General features: G+C 44.2%; 1 protein-coding gene and 1 long non-coding RNA gene across 2 annotated transcripts in view; both read left to right on the forward strand.

Moving 5' to 3' along the window:
* RIN3 (Ras and Rab interactor 3) overlaps nucleotides 1–25,175 on the forward strand; it is a 72,024-nt gene that overhangs the window by 15,178 nt on the left and 31,671 nt on the right. The window contains exons 2-3 of the mRNA XM_074909247.1: nucleotides 6,751–6,937; nucleotides 10,520–10,634. Coding sequence (XP_074765348.1) covers nucleotides 6,751–6,937; nucleotides 10,520–10,634 — 302 coding nt within the window. The remainder of the gene's footprint in view (nucleotides 1–6,750; nucleotides 6,938–10,519; nucleotides 10,635–25,175) is intronic.
* On the forward strand, nucleotides 12,359–16,830 carry LOC141961894 (uncharacterized). Its single transcript, XR_012633841.1, has 3 exons — nucleotides 12,359–12,469; nucleotides 14,175–14,231; nucleotides 16,219–16,830. It is a non-coding gene; the product is annotated as an uncharacterized LOC141961894 (long non-coding RNA).

Here is a 25,175-nt window from a genome sequence, read left to right on the forward strand (position 1 = left end):
TCCTTTCCCTTCAGCCCTGGGAAGGAGAAAAAAATTAAACAAAAAGGCTCAGGTATCAAGATGAGGACAGGGAGGGGTCTCTCAAGTCAAACTTGTTAGAAGAAGAAAAAAATTATTCAAACACTAACAAAACAAAATTCAAAGCAAAAATTCAAACACTAACAAAACATTTGACACCATTTCCCGCAGCATTCTCCTGGCAAAACCGACTGCTCATGGCCTGTATGGGAACACACATCGCTGGGTAAAAAACTGGCTGGACGACCGGGCCCAGAGAGTGATGGTGAATGGAGTTAAATCCGCTTGGCAGCTGGTGACGAGTGGTGTCCCCCAGGGCTGGGTTTTGGGGCCACTCCTGTGTTAACATCTTTATTGATGATCTAGAGGAGGGGATCAAGTGCACCCTCAGTCAGTTTGCAGATGACACCCAGTTGGGTGGGAGTGTTGATCTGCTCGAGGGTAGGGAGGCTCTGCAGAGAGACCTGGACAGGCTGGAGCCATGGGCTGAGGCCAACTGGAGGAGTTTCAATAAGGGCAAATGCTGGGGGCTGCCCTTGGGCCACAACAACCCCCAGCAGCGCTACAGGCTTGGGGAGGAGTGGCTGGAGAGCCGCCGGTCAGAGAGGGACCTGGGGGTGCTGATTGACAGCCGGCTGAACAGGAGCCAGCAGTGTGCCCAGGTGGCCAAGAAGGCCAATGGCATCCTGGCTTGTGTCAGCAATAGCGTGGCCAGCAGGGACAGGGAAGGGATCTGACCCCTGTACTCGGCACTGGTGAGGCCGCCCCTCGATTCCTGTGTTCAGTTTTGGGCCCCTCACTACAAAAAGGACATTGAATGACTTGAGCGTGTCCAGAGAAGGGCAACGAAGCTGGTGCAGGGTCTGGAGCACAGGTCTTACGAGGAGCGGCTGAGGGAACTGGGGGTGTTTAGTCTGGAGAAGAGGAGGCTGAGGGGAGACCTCATCGCCCTCTACAGCTACCTGAAAGGAGGGTGCAGAGAGCTGGGGATGAATCTCTTTAACCAACTAACAAGTGATAGGACAAGAGGGAATGGCCTCAAGCTGCACCAGGGAAGATTTAGACTGGATATTATGAAGTATTTCTTTACAGAAGGGGTTGTTAGGTGTTGGAATGGGCTGCCCAGGGAGGTGGTGGAGTCCCCATCCCTGGAGGGTTTAAGAGTCAAATTGACATAGTGCTCAGGTATATGGTGTAGTTGGGAACTGTCAGTGCTAAACTAATGCTTGGACTAGGTGAACTTCAAGGTCTTTTTCAACTGAGATGATTCTGTGATTCTGTGAAAACCAACACTTAACAGACAGAATGGGACAATAAGAGGCATTACCATATCTTAAAACACCTCCTCCCATCCCTCCTTCTTCCCAGGCCCAGCTTAGATATCTCTACCTTCTTCCCCAGCACACCTCTGGCACATCCCCCTCCTCCTCCTTCCTTCCTTCCACTGACCCCAGCGTGCACATAGGTGTCCTTCTCGTAACACATCCTCACAAGTCCCAATTCCCCTATCAGCTTTCCCTTCTTAAATACATATCACAGAGGGCACAAATTGGCCCGGCCTTGGCCAGAGGCGGGTCAGACATGGAGCCAGGGTGGCTTCAAGAAGCTTCTCTGTCACTGCTGTAGCCCCTCCCCCACTACCAAAACCCCCACCACTCAAACCCAGCACAAAGGGTTTCCACATGTGAGCTTCAGACACAAGCTGGTTTGTCCTGAATGGTAACCCTTCAGGTACGAAGTGGCTTTGGCACAAAAAGTTGCTTTTCACGTGGTGCATGGAATTTATGGCCACTTGTCCAACTTTCTCCCTCAGCAGCAAGCCAGCTGGCACATATTTTAAGACCTGTGGTGTCTGCTCTGCTATAAATGTAAATATACCAGAGTATCTCTTTGCTTGAGGACAGCACAGCAAACCTTTGCTCTTGTTCTCTTGATATCTTCTAATATTCAGGGGGAAAAAAAAAAAGCAATAAAACATACTAATAAAAATCTAGCTCCCAATTCTTACACCCAGTCTATTTAAACAGAGCTAAGGTCCTCAGTCTTTCCTTAATCAGTGCACTACAGAACATTTGGTTTCCAATTTAAGATTCAGATTTAAAAACACCTGATGCATCTTCTCAAATCTGGTCTGGTGACAGGCAGAAGCTGCAAATGTGCAGGAGTGAAAAATTCATCTGACAGTCCTGCTCCCATTGCACACAATTTTTCTGTGTCTCAGCTGCCTCAGGGAAATTCAGAGTGACCAGGCCTATATAGTACAGCCAGGAAGCCCTTTAGTGTCGGCAAGCTTGTGGCAATGTTTCAAAGTCTCTTGCAAAGGTATGCCCAGGCCTGCACCTGCATGAAATTTGGTGGATTATATTTCCTTGCAGCTCTGATGATTTCTGGGAATACTCAGCTGCCAAGTGTGGTGCTTTGTCTCTAGAACAATGAATCATGCTGGTGTCATTATTTCAGTGTACAGACACTGAGCAATAATTCAAATCATCATCACTATTATTACTTCCAACAAGCAGCCTCATACCTTCTGCCAAAGTGGGGCAGGTGTGTGAATGTAATCACGGTGCAATTAATTAACCTGTGTTGCCAATCAGTATGCAACACATAGCTCCCTGCATCCCAGCTGAGTTCAATTTAGCAGAACGGCCACAGGATTTAAAAGTACTTTGCAGTGAGAACTCAATTAAACAAACAAAAAAATAAAAACACCAAAAAAAAAAAAAAAGAAAGAAAAGCAGGCAGCTCTAGGGCCAGCTTTTCAGCTTTGCATCACACCTAACAAAAATGAGCACCTGCCTGTAACAAAGGGTTTTGTAGCACTGTGGAAGAAGGAGAGAGTTGCATGTTATTTCTCAACACTGTGATCTTAGAAATCATCCAATGCATGAATTCTGAGCAAAATAGCAAAGGCCAGCTGCTCTCTGCAGCGACCCCATAAATACCTTCAACTGGCAGCACAGCAAAAACCCAGGATCTGCCTGGGCTCCCTCCTCTCTGTGCAGCTACAGAGCTACCACGGAGCCAGATTAAATTGCTGGATTAAGCACTCCCGCAGCTCAGCATCTGGACCTTTGTGACAGCTGTGCCCAGGAAAGAAGTCAAGCATCAGTGCCATAACGGCGTCAGCTGGTGTGTTATGGATCACAGTATTACAGCTGAAAAATGTCTCTTAGATCATTTACTTCCATTTCTTAGCCAGCACAGGATTTGACTCAAAGTGTTTGCTGCTGCTCTAAACACGGCATTTTAAGAGTTTTGGGCCATGCAATCCTCTTCCCCTTCTCTTGGGAACTTATCCATCATGTTATAACTCACTGCCAGGAAGTGTCTAGCCTAACATTCCTCTGTTTTAGTATGATCCCATTAATGACTCTTCTTGCCCTTCCTTTTAATCAAAGCTTCCTCCTTCACAGATCTGTCCTTTCCTCCCTCTGTACAGGTACAATAGCCTGCTTAGTTCTGGCTGGGCTGGACTAGCTTTTAAGGGGAGGATACCCCACATGAGGGCTCTCCTCCCAGAGGACCCCCAAAAGACTGGGATCCTGTTCTGCCAAAAAGCCTCATCCACTGCCCTTAATTATCTGCACTGAAAGACCCCACACACTCAAATTGTGAGATGTTTCCATTAAGACAAATATTTTCAGGCTCTTAATTTTTGATCTTGTATGTCTAAGTCTGGAATTATTTTCTATTTTTCATCCATTCTTCAAAACTTAAGACAATGGGCCATACATGCAACCACATGCATTGGAAGGTCAGTTCTGTTATTTTTCTTCACCAGTCTGTTCTTGCTGCCAAACCCGTGTTGCTGCTGTGAGCAGGCCTCCATCCAGACGACATGCCTGTTGGAGGGAGCGGAGGGCTGGGGGCCTCTGCCTGCATGAAACCTACATTCCCCCATGGGGAACACCGCACCGGTGTCACTACATGCCCGGTCCAGGCTGCTTTGTATTATTTCCTTGTCTTTGTTGATATCCTCATTTCCGTCCAGGCAATGGGATTCTTGAGCATCAGTGCTTTGCTGACACTTTTCTTTTCATGTAATTAAAGGGTAATGAAGCTCAGCATCACTGGTTCTATTGTAATGCATGTCACCTTCTGGTACTGCAGCAAGACATTATCAGCATTGGCCTCCTTTCGATCTAGCTTTCACACATCATTGGCAGGATCAGATTCATGGTTGTGTGCCTAATTTGGGGAGCAGCTTTTGCTAACAGTGTTATGGAACATTTCATTATAACTCATCTTTCTTTTCCTTCAGCGCATTACTTCTTTCCCTTTACTGAGTATGCATGTTGCCATCTAACTCACGTTTTCCTTTCACATGGTTACTAGGCACTTCTTTCGGTTTCTACTGTAAAGAAAGAAACCGAGATGAATCAGGTCAGCTTCCAAAAGCTGTCCTCCACTGTTTTATTCCATATGTTCAGATGCTACTGATTAAAATCATATGCTGTTGCATCTGAAAGAAATTTCCTCACCTGTGTGACAAACTGGGCTTTTATCACAAGTGAAGAGAGAGTGTTTCACTTATTTCTATTTGCTTTTTTAAGCATAGTTCTCTTATTATTACTGCCTTGGCTATGATCTCAAAAATGGATTGATTAAAATCAAGGTTCTGTGGACTAATACTCTGAATCAGCAACTGGGATTGCAGTGGAACATATATTTTCTAAGGAAGCTGTCTGTATAAGGTTGCAAAAGAAAGAAAACTACTAAAAATAAAATCTCACTCTTGGTTTTGAGATTTGAAAGATAATTTTTGTAAAAACTAACTTTTGGGATAAGCATGCTATGTTAGGTTAAGCCTTTGAAGGGAGTCTCTTTTAGTAGTTTAAGTCTAACCTTATTTGAGATGTACTACTTCAAGATCTGTATCTTTAAAAATAAAAGGAAAAAGAAAAAGACTTGAAATAAGACCAAATCAAAAGTGAGAGTCCTCCTCTTTTCAGCTCTGACATCTAAGCAGCAAAACCAGTGCAGAAAAACATATTTTCTGTATGTTCTCCCACATTTTCTTTACTTTTAAAATCAATTAATTGAATGACAAACCTGTAACCATGAATCTATAGCCTTATACATTAGAGCTCTTCTGACCAGACCTTTCAGCACAAGTATTTCCACTGTAGTGCTAAGCACATGTATAAATGCTTTGTTGAATCAGCACCAAAGCTAGAAACTAGCATTTAGTACCAGTCTGCCATTAGATTGCAGGGACTAAAAATAAATAGAATTATTTCTTTGTGTCTCTGATCAGAACAGCAATCTAAAGGAGAGCGTGTCCCAGATCTTTAAGATTCTCCACAGCATAATTTCAGTATTCTTACATCTTATACAGCTGAGAAGGAGCTCTGAGACATAAGGTGCAACTGGGCATTGCTAACATGTGATGCCACAGTATGGCTCCTCTCTTGTCATTCAGCATCTCCCATGCATCTTTTTGGAGCTTCCAATTACATCTTTAGAACTGGTCAAAATGACAAATGTGGCAGGAAAAAAAAAAGAGGGAAATCAAGTCTTCATTTCCTTCCTCCTGAAGGTTCCTCTGGTGTTTCTCCACACATTTCCTGTGCTCTCTCCAATTGCCTCTCTCGGCACAGGGAAAGGGTTTGCTATGTCGGTGTCCTCTGAGTCTTGCCCTGCAGGACTTGATGTGTCTGTCGTGCTGAGCAACCTAGAGCTGTTCGCAGGGCCGCACCCTGAATTATTCTCCTGTTGCAGATCAGCCTCTGAAATCAGCAAAGATACCTCTTCTGTAGTGGATAACTTGCTGCTGAATGCATCCCAACACATCCTCCTCCTCATGTACTCTGTGAGTGACAATGGAGGTGGAGGATTTCCCCCTCCCCACGAGCAGCCACTAGTGGCTCCCTGCGTGCAGGGCTGGAGGAGCATCCACCTCTGCAAGCACCAGCACCAGCGCAGACTTATCAGTGGAGGTAGGGAGCACCTGGTGTTATTTTTAAACAGTGATATGTCTTAGTCTGCCTTCTGGCAGACTACCTAAGCTGGGCACAGTAGGTGACTCCCAAAATATGAGAACCGCTGAGAGTGTCTCTGGCTACTGCTGGCAAGCTTCCTCTGAGAGGCTCCAAGAGCTGGGCAAGGCACCACACACCGATGCTCATCACAGCTCCTGCCTGCTGACAGTGCTGACAGTGGCGTGGCCACGAGGTGAGCTGCAGGCTGCCAGACCCCTGCACACCTTGGACACGCACTGTGGCACTGTGGCTCGATGTGCACATCCCCGGCTGCTGGCGAGGTCTGCAGCCCCTTTCCTCTGCCACATCACTCCCTTCGGAGTCATGAAACATTGCTCTGACCCTCCAGCTGGGGTCCAGGGGACAGGCATGCTCTACCCTCTGCGGTGCTGTCTGCCTCTGTGCATAGCCTGCCTGTGGGTAGCTGTGCTTAGGCTACACAGATAGATGATCTGAGACCACAAGAGCTCAGCACAAAGCGCCCTGAAAGCCTGTGGTCTGAAACCCAGGTGTGCATCATTAGCACGAGGCCATAGTCCTAAGGACAGGGCCTATCTGTCTGTTGAGGCTTGAAAACACAGTCTGCCTCAGTCATACCAAGGCATCTGTGGTCTGATGCCCCTCGAGGAGCTCTCCTGGTGTCTAAGTGCCTCTGTGTGTGCCTGTGTGTTTGTGTTTACAGTCCTTATTCCCACCAAGTTTTCTATTTGCAGTTTTATTTACAAGGGACTCCCTTGCTGTGTTTCAGCCCAATCACAGATACCAATGAAGAGGGAAAAAAGACACATCTCTGTCAGGCCACTGCCCTGCAAAACTGCCTCCCACTTCCAGGGATCAGCATCCTTGATAAACTCATCAAGACCTGTCCTGTCTGGCTTCAGCTGAACATGAACCAGGAAAGAGCTGGGGCGATACTTGGCAAAGAAACAGCAGGGGTAAGTCCAACATGATTTTGATTCAGACAACCACATTTCCTGTCCTTAGTGGAGCTGGTTAGGAGAGCAGTACTTTTTTTCATGTGGAAGCAAAAATATTTTGCAGACTATGCTCTTGGTTTCCATTACCTTTTGATGCTTTAGACACTCACAATGACACAAGACAGATACAATGTCTCTGGAGAAGCAAGAAATCTTGTCTCTGGTTTTATTTACTTCGCATGTAGATTCATGGATATGCCTTCCTGTTCACCACCACACCCATAGGTATGTTGACTATCCTAATTTGGAGGAAAAAAAAAATCCCTGAAGAAAAGGCCCTTAAATTCTGGGAGCTGCTGGGAGTTGTTTTCAGTGCAATTATTGGTATCTGGTCCCCATAAACTACGTTAGAAAATGGCAGACTCATGCAAAGACCTGCTTAAGGAAAACAGCTCTATAGGAAAGGGAACTACCCATCCCTGGGGCCTCAGAGGTGAGGCATGGCAGGGAGTATGTGTCCTGGTTGGGTCTGGAGAGGGCCAGTGCAAATGACATGAGCTGATGTCAGAGCACAAGGGGAATTCACTCTCTCCTGCTCTGAGGAAGTTTGGACCTGTCCCTTGCCTGAGTCAGCCTGTCCCAGGGCTAAAAGCTGGCACAGCCAAATGACAATCTTCAGTGGGACTCACCTGACCAACCTGGACTGTGCAGCACACCTCACCCTGAAGCAGACTTCTCAAGTAAGTTGGGCAAATTAATTCTCTTTGTTTTTCTACACTGACTGTAAAGGGAGACCTGAGTGACTGTCTCTGATAAAGCTGTGTATAGTCCCAAGCCTCCTCGGTCATTGGCCACTCACTGCAGGCAGGTCATTTCCCCACCTCTGAGCAGCTTTGGGGATTAATCTTGCCTCTGTTCCTCCTATTCACACCATCCTTGGGCATGATCTTCAGCTGCAGCTCAAAGCAGGTAAGGGAGGAGCTGAGGCATCGGAGGCATCCCACAGCAAGGGTAGGCTCTCTTGCCCACTCTTCAGCCAACCTGAAGCCAAATCAACACCACACATTTCCCATCACTAGTGAAAATAGAAGAGACTGGTTTGTGTGCTGGTCCTGACCCGGGCAGTAGGGTTAGGTACAGCTCAGAAAACCCACCTCCCTCTCATCTGAACAGCCATAGTACAGTTTTAGCCTTTGGAGCCATGGCAACGAGTTGTGCCAATCAGGAAAACGGAAGTGATTCATTTCCAGGTTTCACTTCACATTGTTTAAACTTAATTTCAGATGAAGTACTTGACCAATGCAATGTGAGTTAGCGCCATCTGAGATCCAAGGTCTCAGTAGTCTCTCAGGGTGGGTTAGAGGGACCGTGCTGACACATGGGTGGTGGGTGGGACTTGGGGAAGGGAGAGTCTCTATGGCTTTTTCCTACCTACAGGTGCTTTCTGTGATGTAGAAGGTGGGGGCTGCCCTGCATTAGAAATAGGCCTGTTTCAGGCACGCACCTCTTTGCCGTGTGTTTATTTGCATTTTCTCTGCTGGTGAACCTGAGCCTGTGGGTCTCAATTTCTTACAAATGGCAGAGGCCAAGACAATGGCACTGTGTGAGGTTGTGAAGCTGCCCCAAAGCTGCATGTTTAGCATGGGTGTGTCAAAGTGACAGGGGATGCCCTTATGACTGGGACTCATGCAAAGAAAGGTCCTGGCTTCTAAGCAAGCTTTTTTTAATTCCTCCATACAAGAAATTAATGTTTTCTTGATAGATTTCCACTGCACTAGAGTTGATTAATCATTTTATCAACTCACACTTCTTCTTTCTAATATTAATATCCAGACTCCAGAATTAGCCTGATTTTTAAATTAAGTTTTTACAAAAATATCTTGAGTCGCTCCTGCCAAAACCTGCTATCAAAGAACAGATAAAGGTGAAGTTTACTTTGTCTTTGTATCTGCAGTTTCAAGGAACAAGCTAAAAATATCCTTGACAATGAGCTTTAATTAGAAACACACTTAGGAGCTCACTCAATACAATGAATGAGATTGTTTTTTCTTTTTTCTTTCTTTTTTCCTTTGACTTCAGTCTTCTTTGTTTCTTTTTTCTTTCCTCTTTCTTCTTTCCCCTTTCCTCTTTCTTCTTTTTTCTTTATTTTTTTAAAATTTCACTGGTCCCATTGGTGGGAACCAATGGCTACTGTGGTTCCATTGGTTCCAGTTAAAGACTATGGGGCCTCTTATGAAGGTGTATGAATACCTGATGGGAGGGAGTACAGAAGATTGAGCCAGATGATTCTCAGTGTTATCCAGTGAAAGGATGAGGTGCAATGGGCATAAATTGAAACACAGGAAATTCTATTTAAACATCAAGAAAAGCTTTTTTTATTGTCAGGATGATTGAACATTGGAACAGGTTGCCCAAGAGGCTGTAGAGACTCCATCCTTGGAAATAATAAGAACCTGACAAGACACAATCCAGAGTGACTGTCTTTGAGCATGGGAGTTGGACTAGATATCTCCAGAGTTCCCTCCAAACACATTTGCTCTATGATTTTGGGACCAGTCAATATACTTGAAGCCAGTGGTGCCATCCAGAGGGATCTTAGACAAGCTGGGGGGACAGGGCTGGCAGGAACCTACTGAAATTCAACAAGGACAAAGGCAAAGTGCTGCCTCCAGGAAGGCAGACCCCCAAGCAGCGATCCAGGCTGGCACTGCCTGGCTGGGCAGCTCTGCGGGAAAGGCCCTGGTAGGGCTGGTGGGCAGTGATCTGGGCAAAAAACCATTGAGGAGAAGCTGTAGGACCAGGGTTTGTTCAAAAAGGAGGAAAGACAGCTTTAGGGGGAACTGGTACCTACTGGGAGCTCATGGAGAAGATGGAGCCAGGCTCTGCTCGGCACTGTGTGGTGGGAGGACAAGAGGTGACAGACGGTGCACTGAAACCAGAGGGGTTCAGACTGGGTACAGGGAATAGCTTTCTCCCTCTGAGGACAGTAAGTGGTGGGACAGGTTGTCTGGAAGAGGTTTGCAGCCTCCAACCTGTCTGGCCTCATGGTTTCACCCAGGAGTTTGGATGAGAACCCTCCTGGGGTCCCTGCCAGCCTGAATGATCTTCTGGTCCCCTGAAAAATCTCTGCCATGAGACACTGTGGCTACCAGAGCCTTTGGCCTTATGTTCCACTTATGGGCACTTGAATCCTTTCACTCTCATCATTCAAATGACTCACTTGCTTTAGACTTGGACTGGGACATTCTAGGGTGTGTTGTTCATGAATTAGGGCACTTAGGTGAGGAGCATCACTTGACAAAGTGTGAGTGCAGCTTTATACTCTTCATTTAGTGAAATAGTTTGTCTTAGGCTTAAGTGGGACATCAGTGGTACACAGAAATTTTGCCGGTTCCTTCACAGATCTGAACTTCACCCAAACAAAATGTCCTTTTGTTCATGAATTTTGTTGTGTAAAGTTCAAGCAAGTGGAACGAAGCTAAAATAAGATCATTTAAAGGTGGATTGTACTGATAAAAAACTTCATTGCTAATGACCTAAAATAAAGTTCAGCAGCTCACATAATGTAACTAAGCTTTTGATTCCTTTCTCCTTTTTCAGATATTCTTGGTTAGGAAAGAGGGTAATGTGAAAAACATGGTCCTTGCAGTCTGCCTGCCCCTGCAGAATGAGGCTCCTGGTGTGGTGGAGTACAACATTAAAGAAGAAAAATCAAGTAAGTTCTTTACAGTTTTTGGTCTTGCTCTGATTATTGTACTGAATCCTCTTGTGATCATCAGTATTTATGTAGTCTGACTTGTGATGAGCAGGTTCCTCTTGTGACCGGCAGCAGATCTTGCTTTTACACTGTAGTTCAGTTAATATTTCCTGCAGTTGCTTTACCTCAGCTCCCCTGTGGTTCTGCACCTAGTGTTATCATTTACAGACTCACAACAGAAAAATAAAGCACCCCCAGACAAGCAGGCCTGTGCTTTGATCAAGTTAGAGGAGCTGCCTTTCAGCAGGTGTAAGCCCTGAGGAAAGCACAGGCACTGACAGACTAAGCCTTGTTAACTCACTGACTCTGTCTCTTATTTTTGTCACAGAATTTGGGGCCCAGCAGGCATCTGATATCTGCTACATTCCCTTTTCATGGACCTCATACAGTCATACTGAACAACTGGTTGCTCCTAAACTGTTTGACTGTTTTCAACACCTCACTGTTTCTGGGAAGCAGCTGGGTCTCAGGGCTGGTGGTATTGGTGCTGTTCCTGATCAGACAACCAAGCCTGCCGTGAGCAAGCAAAAATGAACCCAGCATGTCTGATGCAGCCCTCAGTGTAAATGGATGTGTAAGACATATGATTTTCACTTTCCAGGAAATATTTGTAAACAAGGGAATTTTAGGATAGTTACAGCAACATGCACTTGAAAGACTTCATCAGAATAATTTCACACTATTACTATGAACACATCCAAATCCTCTGTCACTGAGCTCTGCCCCAAAGACAGCTCCCCGAGGTATACATTTTACTCCCTGCTAAAAAACATGTGTTTCCACTAATCAATGTTGTGGCTTATTTCTTCCCCCTTGACTGTTGCTCAAATGAATTTTTTCCTTCTCATATGTTTCTTTGCATACCTCTGCATTGTAAACAGACTTTAAAGCCAGAGAGACAAGTGAACCTCTTAATCTGTTCTAATCTCAAGCACAGACCACAGGCTGTCACAGTGCTGCTCCTGCACAGAGCACAGCCACCTGCCTGGCTGCTGCTTACACCCCAGGAGTTTTCTCTCTCATCTGCATGCACTTTGGAGCAACGCAACTGCAGAGATGCTGCACATGCTCAGGGCTCCTGCATGAGGGCAGGAATAGCAAACCTTTTGCCACAACTTCAGGTGTCCAGATTAAGTATACAAGGGCAAGGGTTATCTGTAGGGTGGGGAAACGTTTTTCTTTATTTAGTTATTCGAAGTTGTCCTAGGGCTTAGTTTCTGCATGGTGGAGAATTGGTTTCAAGTTTTCCTTTGGATAAAAATTTAAAAAAATCCTACCATCCTAAGAATGTAATTTATAGAAATGTTACTTCTTGACTTCTGTGCCATAAAATCTGACTTCTTTGAGGACAAGCAAAATAAAACGTAGTGCAAAAAATTCACTGTGAGCTAGCCTAGCTAGAAAGACTTTTCTGTCTTTTTTTTTCAAACTTGCTTGCTATTTCTAATTTATCACTAACTTAATGCACGGGATATGTTCAGAGACAGAGCGTTCTGGCAGGAACAAGAATTAAATCGGTTTCCACCACTTTCATACAAGTTGCAAAGTAAATGGAGGAGAGTAATTAAAAATCATCTCTCATTCAGAAAGCAGAAGAACTGCCATCACATGCGCAGTGATCCCAGCAGCCATGAGGCTGATGCATTCCTATGGTGGATATTCACATTATTTTTAGCTTGAGTTCTGTCAGTGTTGAGCTGTAGGAAGCCTCTCAGTTCTCCATACCTCCACCATTTTCACAGGAACACACTGGGCACAGAAACGATCATGCATTTTTTTCTTTCTCATTCAGGGTAAGTAGCCTGGCTTTTGAATTTAGAAGAAATTGAATTAATTTCTGTTAGTAAAGCTAAAGTATCCCCTTGTACCTGGCACAAGGGGAGATAGTAAATCGTCTGTGTCTCAGAGTAATCTAATACATTAGCTTTGATTTATTGTCTCTGAGTTACTTCAACTGCTTTCTAAATTTTTTAGGAAATAAAATTATATGTTGTCTGAATGTTTTAAAAAAATTAAAACCAGTATCTGAGTTTCCTTGCTAAGTACCCTGTTGCATCTTGATTGCCTTAGCTTAATTATGTGTCCTTCACTTTTTCCTGGTATTCTGTAAGTGTCAGGATAAGGAGACCTCTGAGGACCCCAGAGACAGTTACCTTGTTGTGGAATGCAAGTCTGTTGAAAGTTCGATGTTAGACTTCCTGAGGGTGTGTAATGCACCCAGCTGCATAGCCTGAGGACCACTGTAGACTGGGGGTGTTTCTTCAGGCATCTAGTCTCAAGACTTCAGGACGTCTCTTTATTTCTTCCGTGCTTGTGAAAAGGAGGCTTCAATTTGCCATTGAACATCACAAACATGGAGGTGAATCCTCCTGATGGCTACCTGCTCTTTGAGTATGCATGAAGTGGAGTAGAGCTGGTGCCCTTCCAGTGTCCTTCAAAGGGAGCGGCTGTGATTGCCCTGCCATTCGAGAATCCCCCTTCCCAGATGTACTGGGGACAAGCAGCTTTGGTTTTGCTGGCCTGCTTCTAGTGTTTCCTTTCTGAGTTGACACATAAGCAATGATCTGTGTAATGTGCCCCATGGAGTTCTGTTTGTCCTTTTCTGAGAGATGACTCCTCTCAGTGGGAGGAAGTCCTCGGAACAAGTGGGAACAAGCTTTTCTCCCTATTACCATGGTTCAGTTTGTTGTTACACTCTACAGACTTGATCCATTCAGATGTAAACTGAAAACTGAATTTGCCTTGACATATATAGTTCAGATTTTATGAAGATCCTCCCTTCCAGCTAAAATTCAAGTTGCAGCCCAACCCAGCTTACTATTTTGGAGCACCTTGCCAGCTGCTTCTTGTCTTTCACGTAAGGACTCAGTGCAATCTTAGCTTCACAAGTGACACAAAAAAGGGTGCACTATCCTTAGAGGTGACATGATGGTTCTGTGCCATATCTACAGGGATGTCCATCTCTTACTTTTACCACATGCAGCTTTAAACAGCAAATTTTACTGCTCAGATCTTTGTAAAAAGCTGTTCTCATCCTGTCCTACTTTTCAGATTGTATCTGAAGAGGTTTTCCCCGGTTTCATCATGACGAGGTTGCTGCCCAGCCCCTGAGATCCATATATAGACAGTCATTCAATGAAGTACAAAAAAACGGATTCCTAGCATTGCACTGCCAAATAATGGTGGATGGTTGTTTTTCTCTTTCTTTTCCCCATATCACATCTGCTTTGTTGACGTTTAATGAAATATTTAGGGAAGTATAGATTTCTGACAGTAAGACTGGATTTAATTATGATTATTTTTATTTTTTTTAAATTGAAATACCCAAAAAACCCACTAGGTAAGAGACCCAAGAAATGAAACCTCTTTCCAATTTTTTGTGAGGAATTTTCAACTGTTCTGTGAAGTAGCCCTTAGAAACAAAAAAGAGAAGAATGAAGAGATTGGGTTTTTTAGAATTTTCTTTTGTTTCTTAATCTTTGCTTATAATTCCTTCAGAGACAAGAAAGCTAAAGCCTGGTTCCAGCAGCAGCTATTGTAGAGACCCAACAGCAGGTATGGCAGAGACCCAACAGCAGATACTCCGTGGTTCATCAGAAATATGTGAAACCCCACAACTTTCAAAGCCTTGGATCTCTGTCTTTTTGCTTCTCGGCCTGAGGGATCCCTTATTTCTTACTCAGAAGAGTGCAAACTTCCCAGAAAGAAGGCCTGTTATAAGATTTCTTCCATTTAGAGATGTGGTGTTCACAGAATCACAGAATCATCTTGGTTGGAAAAGACGTTGAAGATCATCCAGTCCAACCATTGACCTAACATTATCAGTTCCCAACTACACCATATCCCTCAGCGCTATGTCGACTCTACTCTTAAACACCTCCAGGGATGGGGACTCCACCACTGCCCTGGGCAGCCCATTCCCGTTCTGTAAAGAAATGCTTCCTAATATCTAGTCTAAACCTTCCCTGGTGGAATTTCAGGCCATTCCCTCTTGTCCTATCGCTTACTACTTGGTTAAAGAGACTCATCCCCAGCTCTCTGCACCCTCCTTTCCGGTAGCTGTAGAGGGCGATGAGGTCTCCCCTCAGCCTCCTCTTCTCCAGACTAAACACCCCCAGTTCCCTCAGCCGCTCCTCGTAAGACCTGTGCTCCAGACCCTGCACCAGCTCTGTTGCCCTTCTCTGGACACGCTCGAGTCATTCAATGTCCTTTTTGTAGTGAGGGGCCCAAAACTGAACACAGGAATCGAGGTGCGGCCTCACCAGTGCCGAGTACAGGGGTCAGATCCCTTCCCTGTCCCTGCTGGCCACGCTATTGCTGACACAAGCCAGGATGCCATTGGCCTTCTTGGCCACCTGGGCACACTGCTGGCTCCTGTTCAGCCAGCTGTCAATCAACACCCCCAGGTCCCTCTCTGACTGGCAGCTCTCCAGCCACTCCTCCCCAAGCCTGTAGCGCTGCTGGGGGTTGTTGTGGCCCAAGGGCAGCCCCCGGCATTTGCCCTTATTGAAACTCCTCCAGTTGGCCTCAGCCCATGGCTCCAGCCTGTCCAGGTCTCTCTGCAGAGCCTCCCTACCCTCGAGCAGATCAACAGTCCCACCCAACTGGGTGTCATCTGCAAACTGACTGAGGGTGCACTCGATCCCCTCGTCTAGATCATCAATAAAGATGTTAAACAGGAGTGGCCCCAAAACCGAGCCCTGAAGGACACCACTCATGACCAGCCACCAACCAGATTTAATTCTGTTCACCACAACTCTCTGGGCCCGGTCATCCAGCCAGTCTTTTACCCAGTGAAACGTGTGCTCATCCAAGCCGCAAGCAGTCAGTTTTGCCAGTAAAATGCTGTGGGAAATGGTGTCAAAGTCCTTACTAAAGTCAAGGTAAACAACATCCACAGCCTTTCCCTCATCCAATAAGCAGCTCGCCTTGTCGTAGAAGGAGATCAGGTTTGTCAAGCAGGACCTGCCTTTCATAAACCCATGCTGACTAGGCCTGATCCCCTGGTTGTCTGTAATATGACTTGTAATGGCACCCGAGATGACCTGCTCCATGACCTTCCCTGGCACCAAGGTGAGACTGACAGGTCTATAGTTTCCTGGATAGTATTTTCTGCCTTTCTTGTAGATGGGTGTCACATTTGCCACCTTCCAGTCCAATGGGACCTCCCCAGTTAGCCATGACTTCAGGTAAATCATGGACAGCGGCTTGGCGAGCACATCTGGCAATTCCCTCAGCACCCTTGGGTATAACCCATCCAGTCCCACAGACTTGTGTGCATGCAAGTGGTGCAGGAGGTCTCTGACCACCTCCTCTTCAACTGTGCTGACCTCAGTCTGCTTCCCCTCCCCATCTCCCAGCTCATGAGTTTGGGTGTCCAGGGATAAGCCAGTTCCACGCTAAAGACTGAAGCAAAGTAGGCATTGAGCACCTCATCCTTTTCCTCATCCTTAGTTACCATGTTTCCCTCTGGATCCAGTAAAGGTGTTGGGAAATACCTCTCATTCTCTGCTAAAATCTCAATGACTTTGTGCACTTTCAGGTCCGAGAATTGTCCTTTACTTCTGCTTCATCCCAAAACGAAGCCCTGGCCTCACATACCTCAAGAATTGAGCACCATTTCCTCAGCTGACTCCTACCCTTGGTTCTCAGCAAACGAGTTGTAACCTCAGGTCCTGATTCTTCTTCCCCTTTATGTGTATACAGTCAGAAATCATTCCACTGACATCAATGATGTTGCAGCACTACTAAATAGAGAAGAATCAGATGTTTAAAGTAAATGTTCAAGTAACATATACTGAGAGCTTGAACGGAGCTTCTGAGTGTGATAGACCACTTGGTGCAGGTAGTGACAGTAGCTTTTACTTTCACAAAGAGTTATGCCACAAGGGTAAAGTCCTTTAATAGAAGAATGCACCATATACTGAGTGTAATGCTTCCTTTTTTCTGGGAAATCTTGTGAATTATAGTTGAAAATAATCTGATTACGTGAAATGCATGAGTTGACCATATACTTCTCAGGAGTCTTCTACATATGCTTTGTGCAGAATGTGTAATAATCGTTTTCCAAACTCTTCTGTACCAAAAAAAGACAATATGATTCATTTCCAAATATGTAAAATGATGCTTAACAGGAGGAGTATCTGCAATTGCACAGAATAAAGAACATATTATTAGGATTTTTAATAGAAATAACTATGGAATTGATTCATCAAGTCAGTACTGAACTCCTCAGGCTCATGTCCTATGGGGTTTGAGGCTGGCCTGATCATGCCATGGATGTCCACTTTTGTAATCATGCTCCTGCCTTCCCCATCACTGTGGCTGGCTTTGCTCACTTGAATGTTTATTTTCCGGAGGCTGTTCACATGAGCCTACTTTGTGGAGTTGCTGTCCTTGTTCCTTATTTAAACTGTACCCACGTGGGATAATCTGTCACCAGGTGTAGATGTTCAGAAACATTTCTTCCAATATGCTGAGCCAAGGCTGAGTTGAGTCCCCAAAATCAATGAGTGCACATCTGAAGGAGGGGTTTGTAGTGCAGCCTTGTTTGTAGTGTGGTTATTTCATTTATTACAGGAAAATTCTAAGATTTAAATTAAAACTGCCTGCTCTGACCCTCCTGGCTTCTCTGGAGACAAATACTGAACAAAATGGAACATAACAGAGGTCTTGAAATAACCTTAGCACAATCAATTAGGAAACCCAAAATAAATTATCTCCGAGTAATGCAAAAATGTCCAGATCACGTTAAACACCACCTTTGAAAGATGAGACATTGCGCCTTTGGACACAGTAGATTATACTCAATTTCTGGTTTATGGACAGCTGCTGTACTTCAGATTATACGGTATGGGCTTGTGGTAAGGACTCACAATATACCTTGACAGAAATCACAGGCAATCACTGCACTCAAAAGCAGTTTAAGAGCATCAGTGAGTATTGCTGCAAAGTTGCAAGTCTGGATGTTGATAAAGAAATCCAATGTCCTGCTCTCGTCACCTTATTTGGCCTTTCTTAATAATAGACTGAGCTCAGGAAGTACAGATTGGAGCCTGATAAGAAAGGCTTGAGACAGACAGTAGGGGTTTAGGAGAAGGCCACAACTCAAGTAAAACACTCAGCAGCAGTTTACCCGCCTGGTTAATTCTCTAACTTTTACCAAGAGAAATCTGTTTGCCATGAAAGTTCATGAGGACCTGACCACTTTGTACATCTAGGACTCACTGAGATCTGTCCATCAGGACAGAAAGAGTTACACTAGGTCTAGAGGCAGCAGGAAGGCTGGTCTTGCTGGGGAGTAAAAGCAGCTCTTTAGACAAGTAAAGGTGTTCCTTTGCACACTGGATTTTAGGAAGTGTAAAATCAATCACAAAAGGGAAGAGGTTATTTGAAGGCTAAGATTTAACAATCTACTTTCTTGCCTTAATAATCCCAAATAGGTGCAGTGAAAGCAAGCTTAACCCTCAAAGCCAACTTTGTCATTACCAAGTTAATTCAGCCAATTCTATACTTTCATTCCTCCTTCCCAAGCATATATGGGGAGGGAAAAGTTTTTTTATTCTAGACTAATGCCATTTGCACAGGATAAAATGACAGGATGTGTGCAGTCATTCTGACTGTCCTGTAGCAGTAACAGATGGTAATTAAACAACAGTAATCAGGCAGCATCATTTTTACAGAAGGCCATTAGAGTAACATAGGGATGGACTTCATTCATCTTTGCAGGCTTAGCTCAACAAAGCTGCTGAAAGCCTTGGTCTTTACAGCCCAACCAGCCTGAGGTGAGGACTGTGAGCACACCTGACATGATAGCAGAGCTCAGATGCAAGGGATACAAACTCCTGTCTGTGTCCCTGCATGGGTTGGTAGGTCTAAGCACTATGTGAGGGCACTCACCAAGTAAGCATGAGGCAGGGAAGAGGAAGCAGATTGACTAAGAACAACTCAGTACATGCTCTTTGTTGGCTTAGACATCTTCAGATGCCAATAATGGACTTGCCTATTGCACTCTGCTGGTAGCTATGGCCATTATAGCAGATTTCCCTTTTTAATTTTGTTAACAATTCTTTTAATACATGTTGCTAAGGCTGGCTTAACAAATTTAGAGGCCAAAGTCCTCATTGCTAACATGGCACAGCATGGTCAGGTGATATTTTCCCACATGAACTGCACTGAAGTACTGCACAAATGAGGTGATGGGAAAAAATAGGAGGATAGCTCAGTTACTGCAGCCTACTCAAAATTTATCTCCTTTAATGAGAGTGGTCAGTCATGCAGATGATTTTTGTGATATAAATATTTTTGTGGAAGCATTGGCAGCTCTTGCAATAGCTTCCTCTGTTTTGCAAGTCTTTTTGCTAACACCCTGCCTGCTGGAATCAGGAAGTAAAATGAAGATAGACAGACTTTTTTTTTTTTTTTCAGAAAGAGAAACGACCCTCACAATTGCAGAGAAAAACCTAAAGATGGAACCTTACAATTTCTTAAAGACTCAGAAAACAGAAGTCATAAGAAAATAACCTATAGAAAGACAATCTCTCATTTTTAAAAATAATTTTAATTGCATTTATTTTGGATGCCTTGAACTGGAATGGAGATGGAAAATGTAGAAATCTGTGGTACTGACTGAAGTCAGAAACATGGGATCTTTCACTTCATAGCTAAAGTGAGTGAAATGAAGTATGTGCTGGTAGTCATGACACTGGCTTCTAAGATCAAGCCATCTATTTGGGTAAGCACTTGCAGAATTTAACAGGAGGTTTTCAAGACAGGGCTGGATGAAGCCTTGAGCAACTTGGTTTGACCTCATGCTTGACATTGCTTTGCACAGGAATTTGGGATAGAGACCTCCTGGGATCCCTGCCAGACTGAGTGATCCCATGAGAGGGAACCAGCCAGTGAGACTGAGTCAGGCTGTGGGCAAGATCAAGGCAGACTGCAGTTCTCAGAAGGGATGTCACAGTAGAGCAGCAAAAGCAGTTCCCATTCTTTAAGACCCAGGTTCTGGGAGAAATACCACTGAGATTTACAGAGGGATGGTGGTGAAAAAAATAAATAAACCATGAATATTCCCTGGTTTAGTGTCTCACTTGTGATCTCCTGCAAAACCATAACCTTCCTTTCTTTGGTAGATACGTTGTGTACATGGGAAAGGAGAGAATGTGCTCAGTCTATTTAATCAGTGCAGATTTCCAGTTGAATTAACTCATATGAGGTATCTCAACGTGCTTGAAAAGGCCTAGTAATACCCTATAGATGCAATTATATGCCCCTTGGCATATTGTAGAGTTGAGCTTGCTGGAGGCTGAGGTAGACTCTATCATGTGGAATTAATAACACTGCAAGGCTCCTGGACTATTTTTGCACAGGTGCTAAAGGGACTTTTCAGTTGGAGTAGGACAATCCAAAAATGTACATCCCATCCTTCCCAAGTCAAACCTATCAAGACAACCTCTGACTCACCAGAGGGCAGGCAGAAGGACCCATCAGAAAGTACATTCAGTTACTTCTGATATCACTGTAATGGTACCAGAGTTCTATTTTAAATGGTCAATTTAACAGAAAAGGTTGGCCTCCCTGAGTGGAAACCCTGCAGCTTTCAACACCAGAAAGAAAAATTCTTCATACTATAAACTAAGGCATGAAAAGCAAGGTAGGACTATTTATAGCTCTGAGTTCCTCTGAATAGATGAGAGGCTAAACCTGACATTGCAGACTGAAAAGATCAAGGTTTTTTGTTTGGGTTTTTTATTCAGTGATAAAGCAAAGAGGAGACTGCCTTGGCAACCACATCATGAACCACCCTGGAGACTTGTCTACCAGCCAGGAAGGTCATTAAGCATCTTCAACTTCAGGTTTACTGTAGAACATGGTTTTACTGAATATATATATATATATATATATATGGCAAAAACATCAGCAGTCCCGTTAACTCAGGTACTGCAGCCACATGAGCGCAAGTAAAGTAGGTGGAAAAGGGTTTGGTCGCTGTCCCTAGGAGAGGGAGGAGCCAGGTTTTAGAAGAGTTCAGGATGGGTGGGAAGTCGGTGCAAAACTGCAGCCAAATTGCCCAGTAGCAGCCAGCCTCCTCGAGGCAGAGCATTGCAGTCAGCGTGCCAAGGAGCTGCCTCATCCCCTCCCTGCCAAGATGAATTCAACTGAATTTTACCAGGGAAGTCAGTGTCACTGCACCCATTTTATAGACTGAGAGCTGAGGCACAGGTTGCTGAAGCGTCTCAGCCAGCTGTGCACCACTGGTCCTGAACAAGCCCAGCTCCTGGCCAGGGCTGTATTTACCAGGCTGCAGAGAAGCCCTTTGTCTGCCAAGCACTTGACTTTGTTCAGCACCAAGGTACCAACACTATTGTTCAGACTTTTTTGTATTCTTTCTGTATACCTTGACAGGCAACTGCTGCCATGCTGTAAGGGAAGACAATTTTTCTGTTTCACTTCAGAGGAATGTTTTTCTTTATTGTTGTGTGATGGTCTCTGTGCCTGACTAGCCTGAAAATAGCAGAAATGTGCTGGAAAAAATAACAACAGAGTTATTACAGCTCTTGGGAGAAAAGATCCCTCTTCTCTTCACTCGCCAAAAATGGCTGATTCCATCCCAATTAAGAAAATCATACATTTCAGCAACAGAACTTGTTCAAGACTAGTTTTTTCAAAGATTATCCAGTCAATGAATAGAAGTTTGTGTGTTTTTAGCAAGGGAGGCTGGAAAAGCTGAATACGTAGTTAACCTTACAGTTCAAATTTTAAGCAGTTTAATTGTATACAAGGAGACCTCTGGACATGCAGGCCAGTATCCTATTTTCCCATAGCAAATTACTCCTGTTCAGTGTGGTAGACACCTTGCTGTTAAGGAGAGTAGACTGATGAATGTTGTGTTTTAATGTGGTTCCTGTTGCTGCTGATGGTGTGTTTGTGCTGCAGCTCTGAAGATGTAGAGCTACCCTAGTTATCTTCACATTAGCCTCACTCAGACACAGATAACAATCTGTCTGCATCACCCAGGGCTCAGCATGGGCTAATTTCCCCTGTTTATGCATGTTTCTCATTAGCAAGAAAAGCTTACTGTCACCTACACAGTTTCTTGGCATGAAAAACCTACCATTGAGCAAGTTGGCCCCATGGCGTGGGATAACTAGGCAGCTCTGCCCCAGCCCTGGCCTGCAGCTCAGGGCGTGCCATTTTGCTGTTGCTTTCTGCTGGATCTCATCTGCCTCTACAGGCAGTGCAAGGCCAAAGGCCACCTCTGTGTGTGTGGGCTGTTACAAGGTCACAGGAGACATTATAATTGCCTGGTCTACTGTCTGTGGCTTGATTGGAGATAGAGACTGAATGATTTCTAGTGCCCCAAGGATGTCTAAGTAGACATCTTCCCAAGGTCAGTCCATCTTGCCAAGGATGAGTTCTCCAATATCCCCACTGTTATTAATCCTGAAAACTGAGTTGTGTCGGAGTTCCCACTCAGGAGACTCCTATGAAGTATGAGCCCAGAGTCTTGGTTTGGCAAGAACAGTGACTGAGAGCTTGGGGGATATTGTAAAACATGGTATGAGGACACATTTTAAAACCTGTTGTGCAAGTTCATAATTTCTCTTCTAAATGCACACATGCACAAGGAAAGCAGAAAGTCTCATGAAGACCCACTCATTTGAGCCGAGTTCCACATAGCTTTGATGCACTGCTTATTTTAAAACATAAAACATAAGACACTTGTGCAGCTGCTTTTTCAAGATGTAACAGTGCCAGATTTCTGTGTGGTTTACAAGTTGTTTTGGAAACATTCTGGTTGCTTATAGCAGTTGGGTTTTTTTCTTTTTTATTTTTTTCTTTTTTTTTTTTAAACCCTCACCCTGAAGAGTTGCCTCCCCTTTCTCCATGCAAACATTTTCATTTTTACTTTAGGATTTAAACCAATAGGACTGTGGGGAAAGCATCTTGAAAAGAAGTCCTCAGGGTCTTGTTAGCTTTGTTAATTCTCACTTCAGCTTTTTTTTTGCTTAATTTTTCACTCCCAAGAGGCATAATGCAAAATCTGTGTGTAATCAGAGCTAGAGACGATGCATGCTGTTCTAGGATAATATTGTCTCACCCTATTCTGCTTAGTCCTTTGAACATAACCCAAAAAGCTCACTGCTTTTAAAACAGCTATTCTAAATCAGTACCCATAATACCAGTGCCCTTGTCTCAGTGGCTCAATTGGAACAAACTACAGTTTTTGCCCTTGGACACTGTTTGCTATCTGAATATCATAATGAACTCAATAAACAAGAGTTTAGACTTGTAAATGAGGTAAATAAGATACTGCTTAAAGTAAAATGAGGGCAGTAAGGGCCTCATACTTTGACATTTTAGTAGGACCCTCAAAGTCAGTGAGCATGCAATCTATCCCACTCAGAAGAGTGGGAATCAGACGATCTTCCTCCACCAGCTTCGCAACTAGGTGGGACTGCAGCTCTCAGAAGCAGAAATACCGTTTTTTTCCTTGTATTGTCCACACTACTGAACTCTGACATTTCAGAGTGGGTTAGTCCCTTTCATCAGTCACCTATGGAAAGTGTGGTCTTTTCTTTCTTCCTGGAAGTCTCTCACGCAGAATGTGATTCTGGGTACTGGATGGTTTCCCTTAAAATGCTCAGAAAACTTCCTTTTTCTATATGATTAACATCAATTCTGTGGTATTTCATGATGTATCTCAGAGCCAGAGAAATAAACTTTTCTCCAGAGTAAATGGAAAAAATTGGTTCTTTATAAAATACATCTGTATGTTAACATATATTTTTCACATAAGGATTGATTCTCAAAGTTCTCAAGATCTATATGACCAGGAAATTGCTGCTAAGAACTAACCCCCCAGAATTTCAAATCATAACATCATTTCCTGTTACATGAGGCACAGGGAAGACCCTTTATATATCTGAAAGCTTCATTTACTTCACAAAGTTTCACCAATTTGCCATCTGAGAGCAACGTGCAAGTATTTGTATTCAGTTTGACTTGTCAGCCATAGCCCTGAGCCCTGACAGTCTGAATTACCGTGATGGGCAGCATAAATCTTGTACTGCCATTGTAATGTATGGGTGGATGATAAATTACCCGTGAACATGTGACTTCTCCAGCAATGATCCCACAGTGTTCACTTGCTGACAGCAGGGACCACACCAACCAAACTTGTCCACGTGGTGTTCTTGGGAGCCCTTTCAGTCCTCAACATTTCAGAAAGGCCATGTTTTCCCCCTCATCCCTGCTGTGTGAGAGCAAGAAAACAGACTCTTCATGGCTACATGTAGAACTCCAGCTAAACTTCATGTTGCCATCTGGTCCTGGGAAGTCCTGGATCTCCCCAGACTCTGGCTGTAGAAACAGTGCAAACCAGGTATGGAATTTCCAGACTTTAATGTGTTTATTCGAGCACTGAAGAGGAGGTGCAGGGTGAGGATCTGACAAGGAAGGCAAATGCTTTGAAACCAAACAGCCATTTGCCAGACTGTGCTCTGCTCTTAACCCCTGAAATGGTTGGCAGTGCCCATGGGCCTGCCAGGACTGTTCACATGGATACCTGTAAGGAGAGCACTGAGGAGCTGTGACACTTTCCTTTCCTTGTAGCTGGGTTAGTTGTGCTTGAAGTACCCTTGAGAGACACCCTCTCAACCCCTGCTCACATACAAATCGCAATAAGGAGGAAACAGAGCAACAAAATGACCATAAAAAGTTTCTGCTCAAGCATCCTGAAGCAGAAACAAGGAGACCAGACAGCAGCAGGATTTTATGATGAACTAAAGGAATAAAATCTAAGTGGACACCGAGGTGCTGCCCATCTGCCTGGCTGAATGTGGATAAGCCAAAGTACAGTCGTTTGGCCAAGACCCCTGTGGCTGTTAGATGTGAGGATGGTCCTTTTTCTTAGCACCAGGATATGCATATGGTGCACAGGGAAACAATCAACTCTACTGAGTGACCCCTCCACTCTACACCAGCCTGAGAAGAGTGCAAAAGCCTGTGTTTTGCATCTTTTTTAATGACATTAATTTCATTCTGCACAATACAATTATAATTTTTGAAAAACAGTTTAAAAATAGATTTCTCTTACACTCTAGACTCAAGCTCATTAACACTTTATCACTTTCATAATTCAATAAGTTCAATTTCCCAGGAACAGCCACCAGCAGTGATTTTTTTTTCATCATGGCCATAAAGATTAAACTCTTCATGCCATAAAATTGAAATCCTGTGAGAAAGCATGTGTTAGATGCACAACAGAAGACTCTGGCAGAAGTGCAAACCAGGGAAGTTTCTGCCCATCCTTGATGAGGAGAAAAAACAGAAGAAACTTACAGTCTTGTGGAAGAATCACTAGGAAAGACAAGAAAGACAAAACAGAACTGGGTTGCCCAAAACAGCCTAGAACTGTGCAACCAAAAGAACTACAGCTTTGACAGAAAGAAGCAGAGACATCAGATTACAGAAGAAATAAAATGGCCTTGAGAA

The sequence above is a fragment of the Athene noctua genome, chromosome 6 (genome assembly GCF_965140245.1).
Source record: "Athene noctua chromosome 6, bAthNoc1.hap1.1, whole genome shotgun sequence".
NCBI lineage: Eukaryota > Metazoa > Chordata > Aves > Strigiformes > Strigidae > Athene > Athene noctua.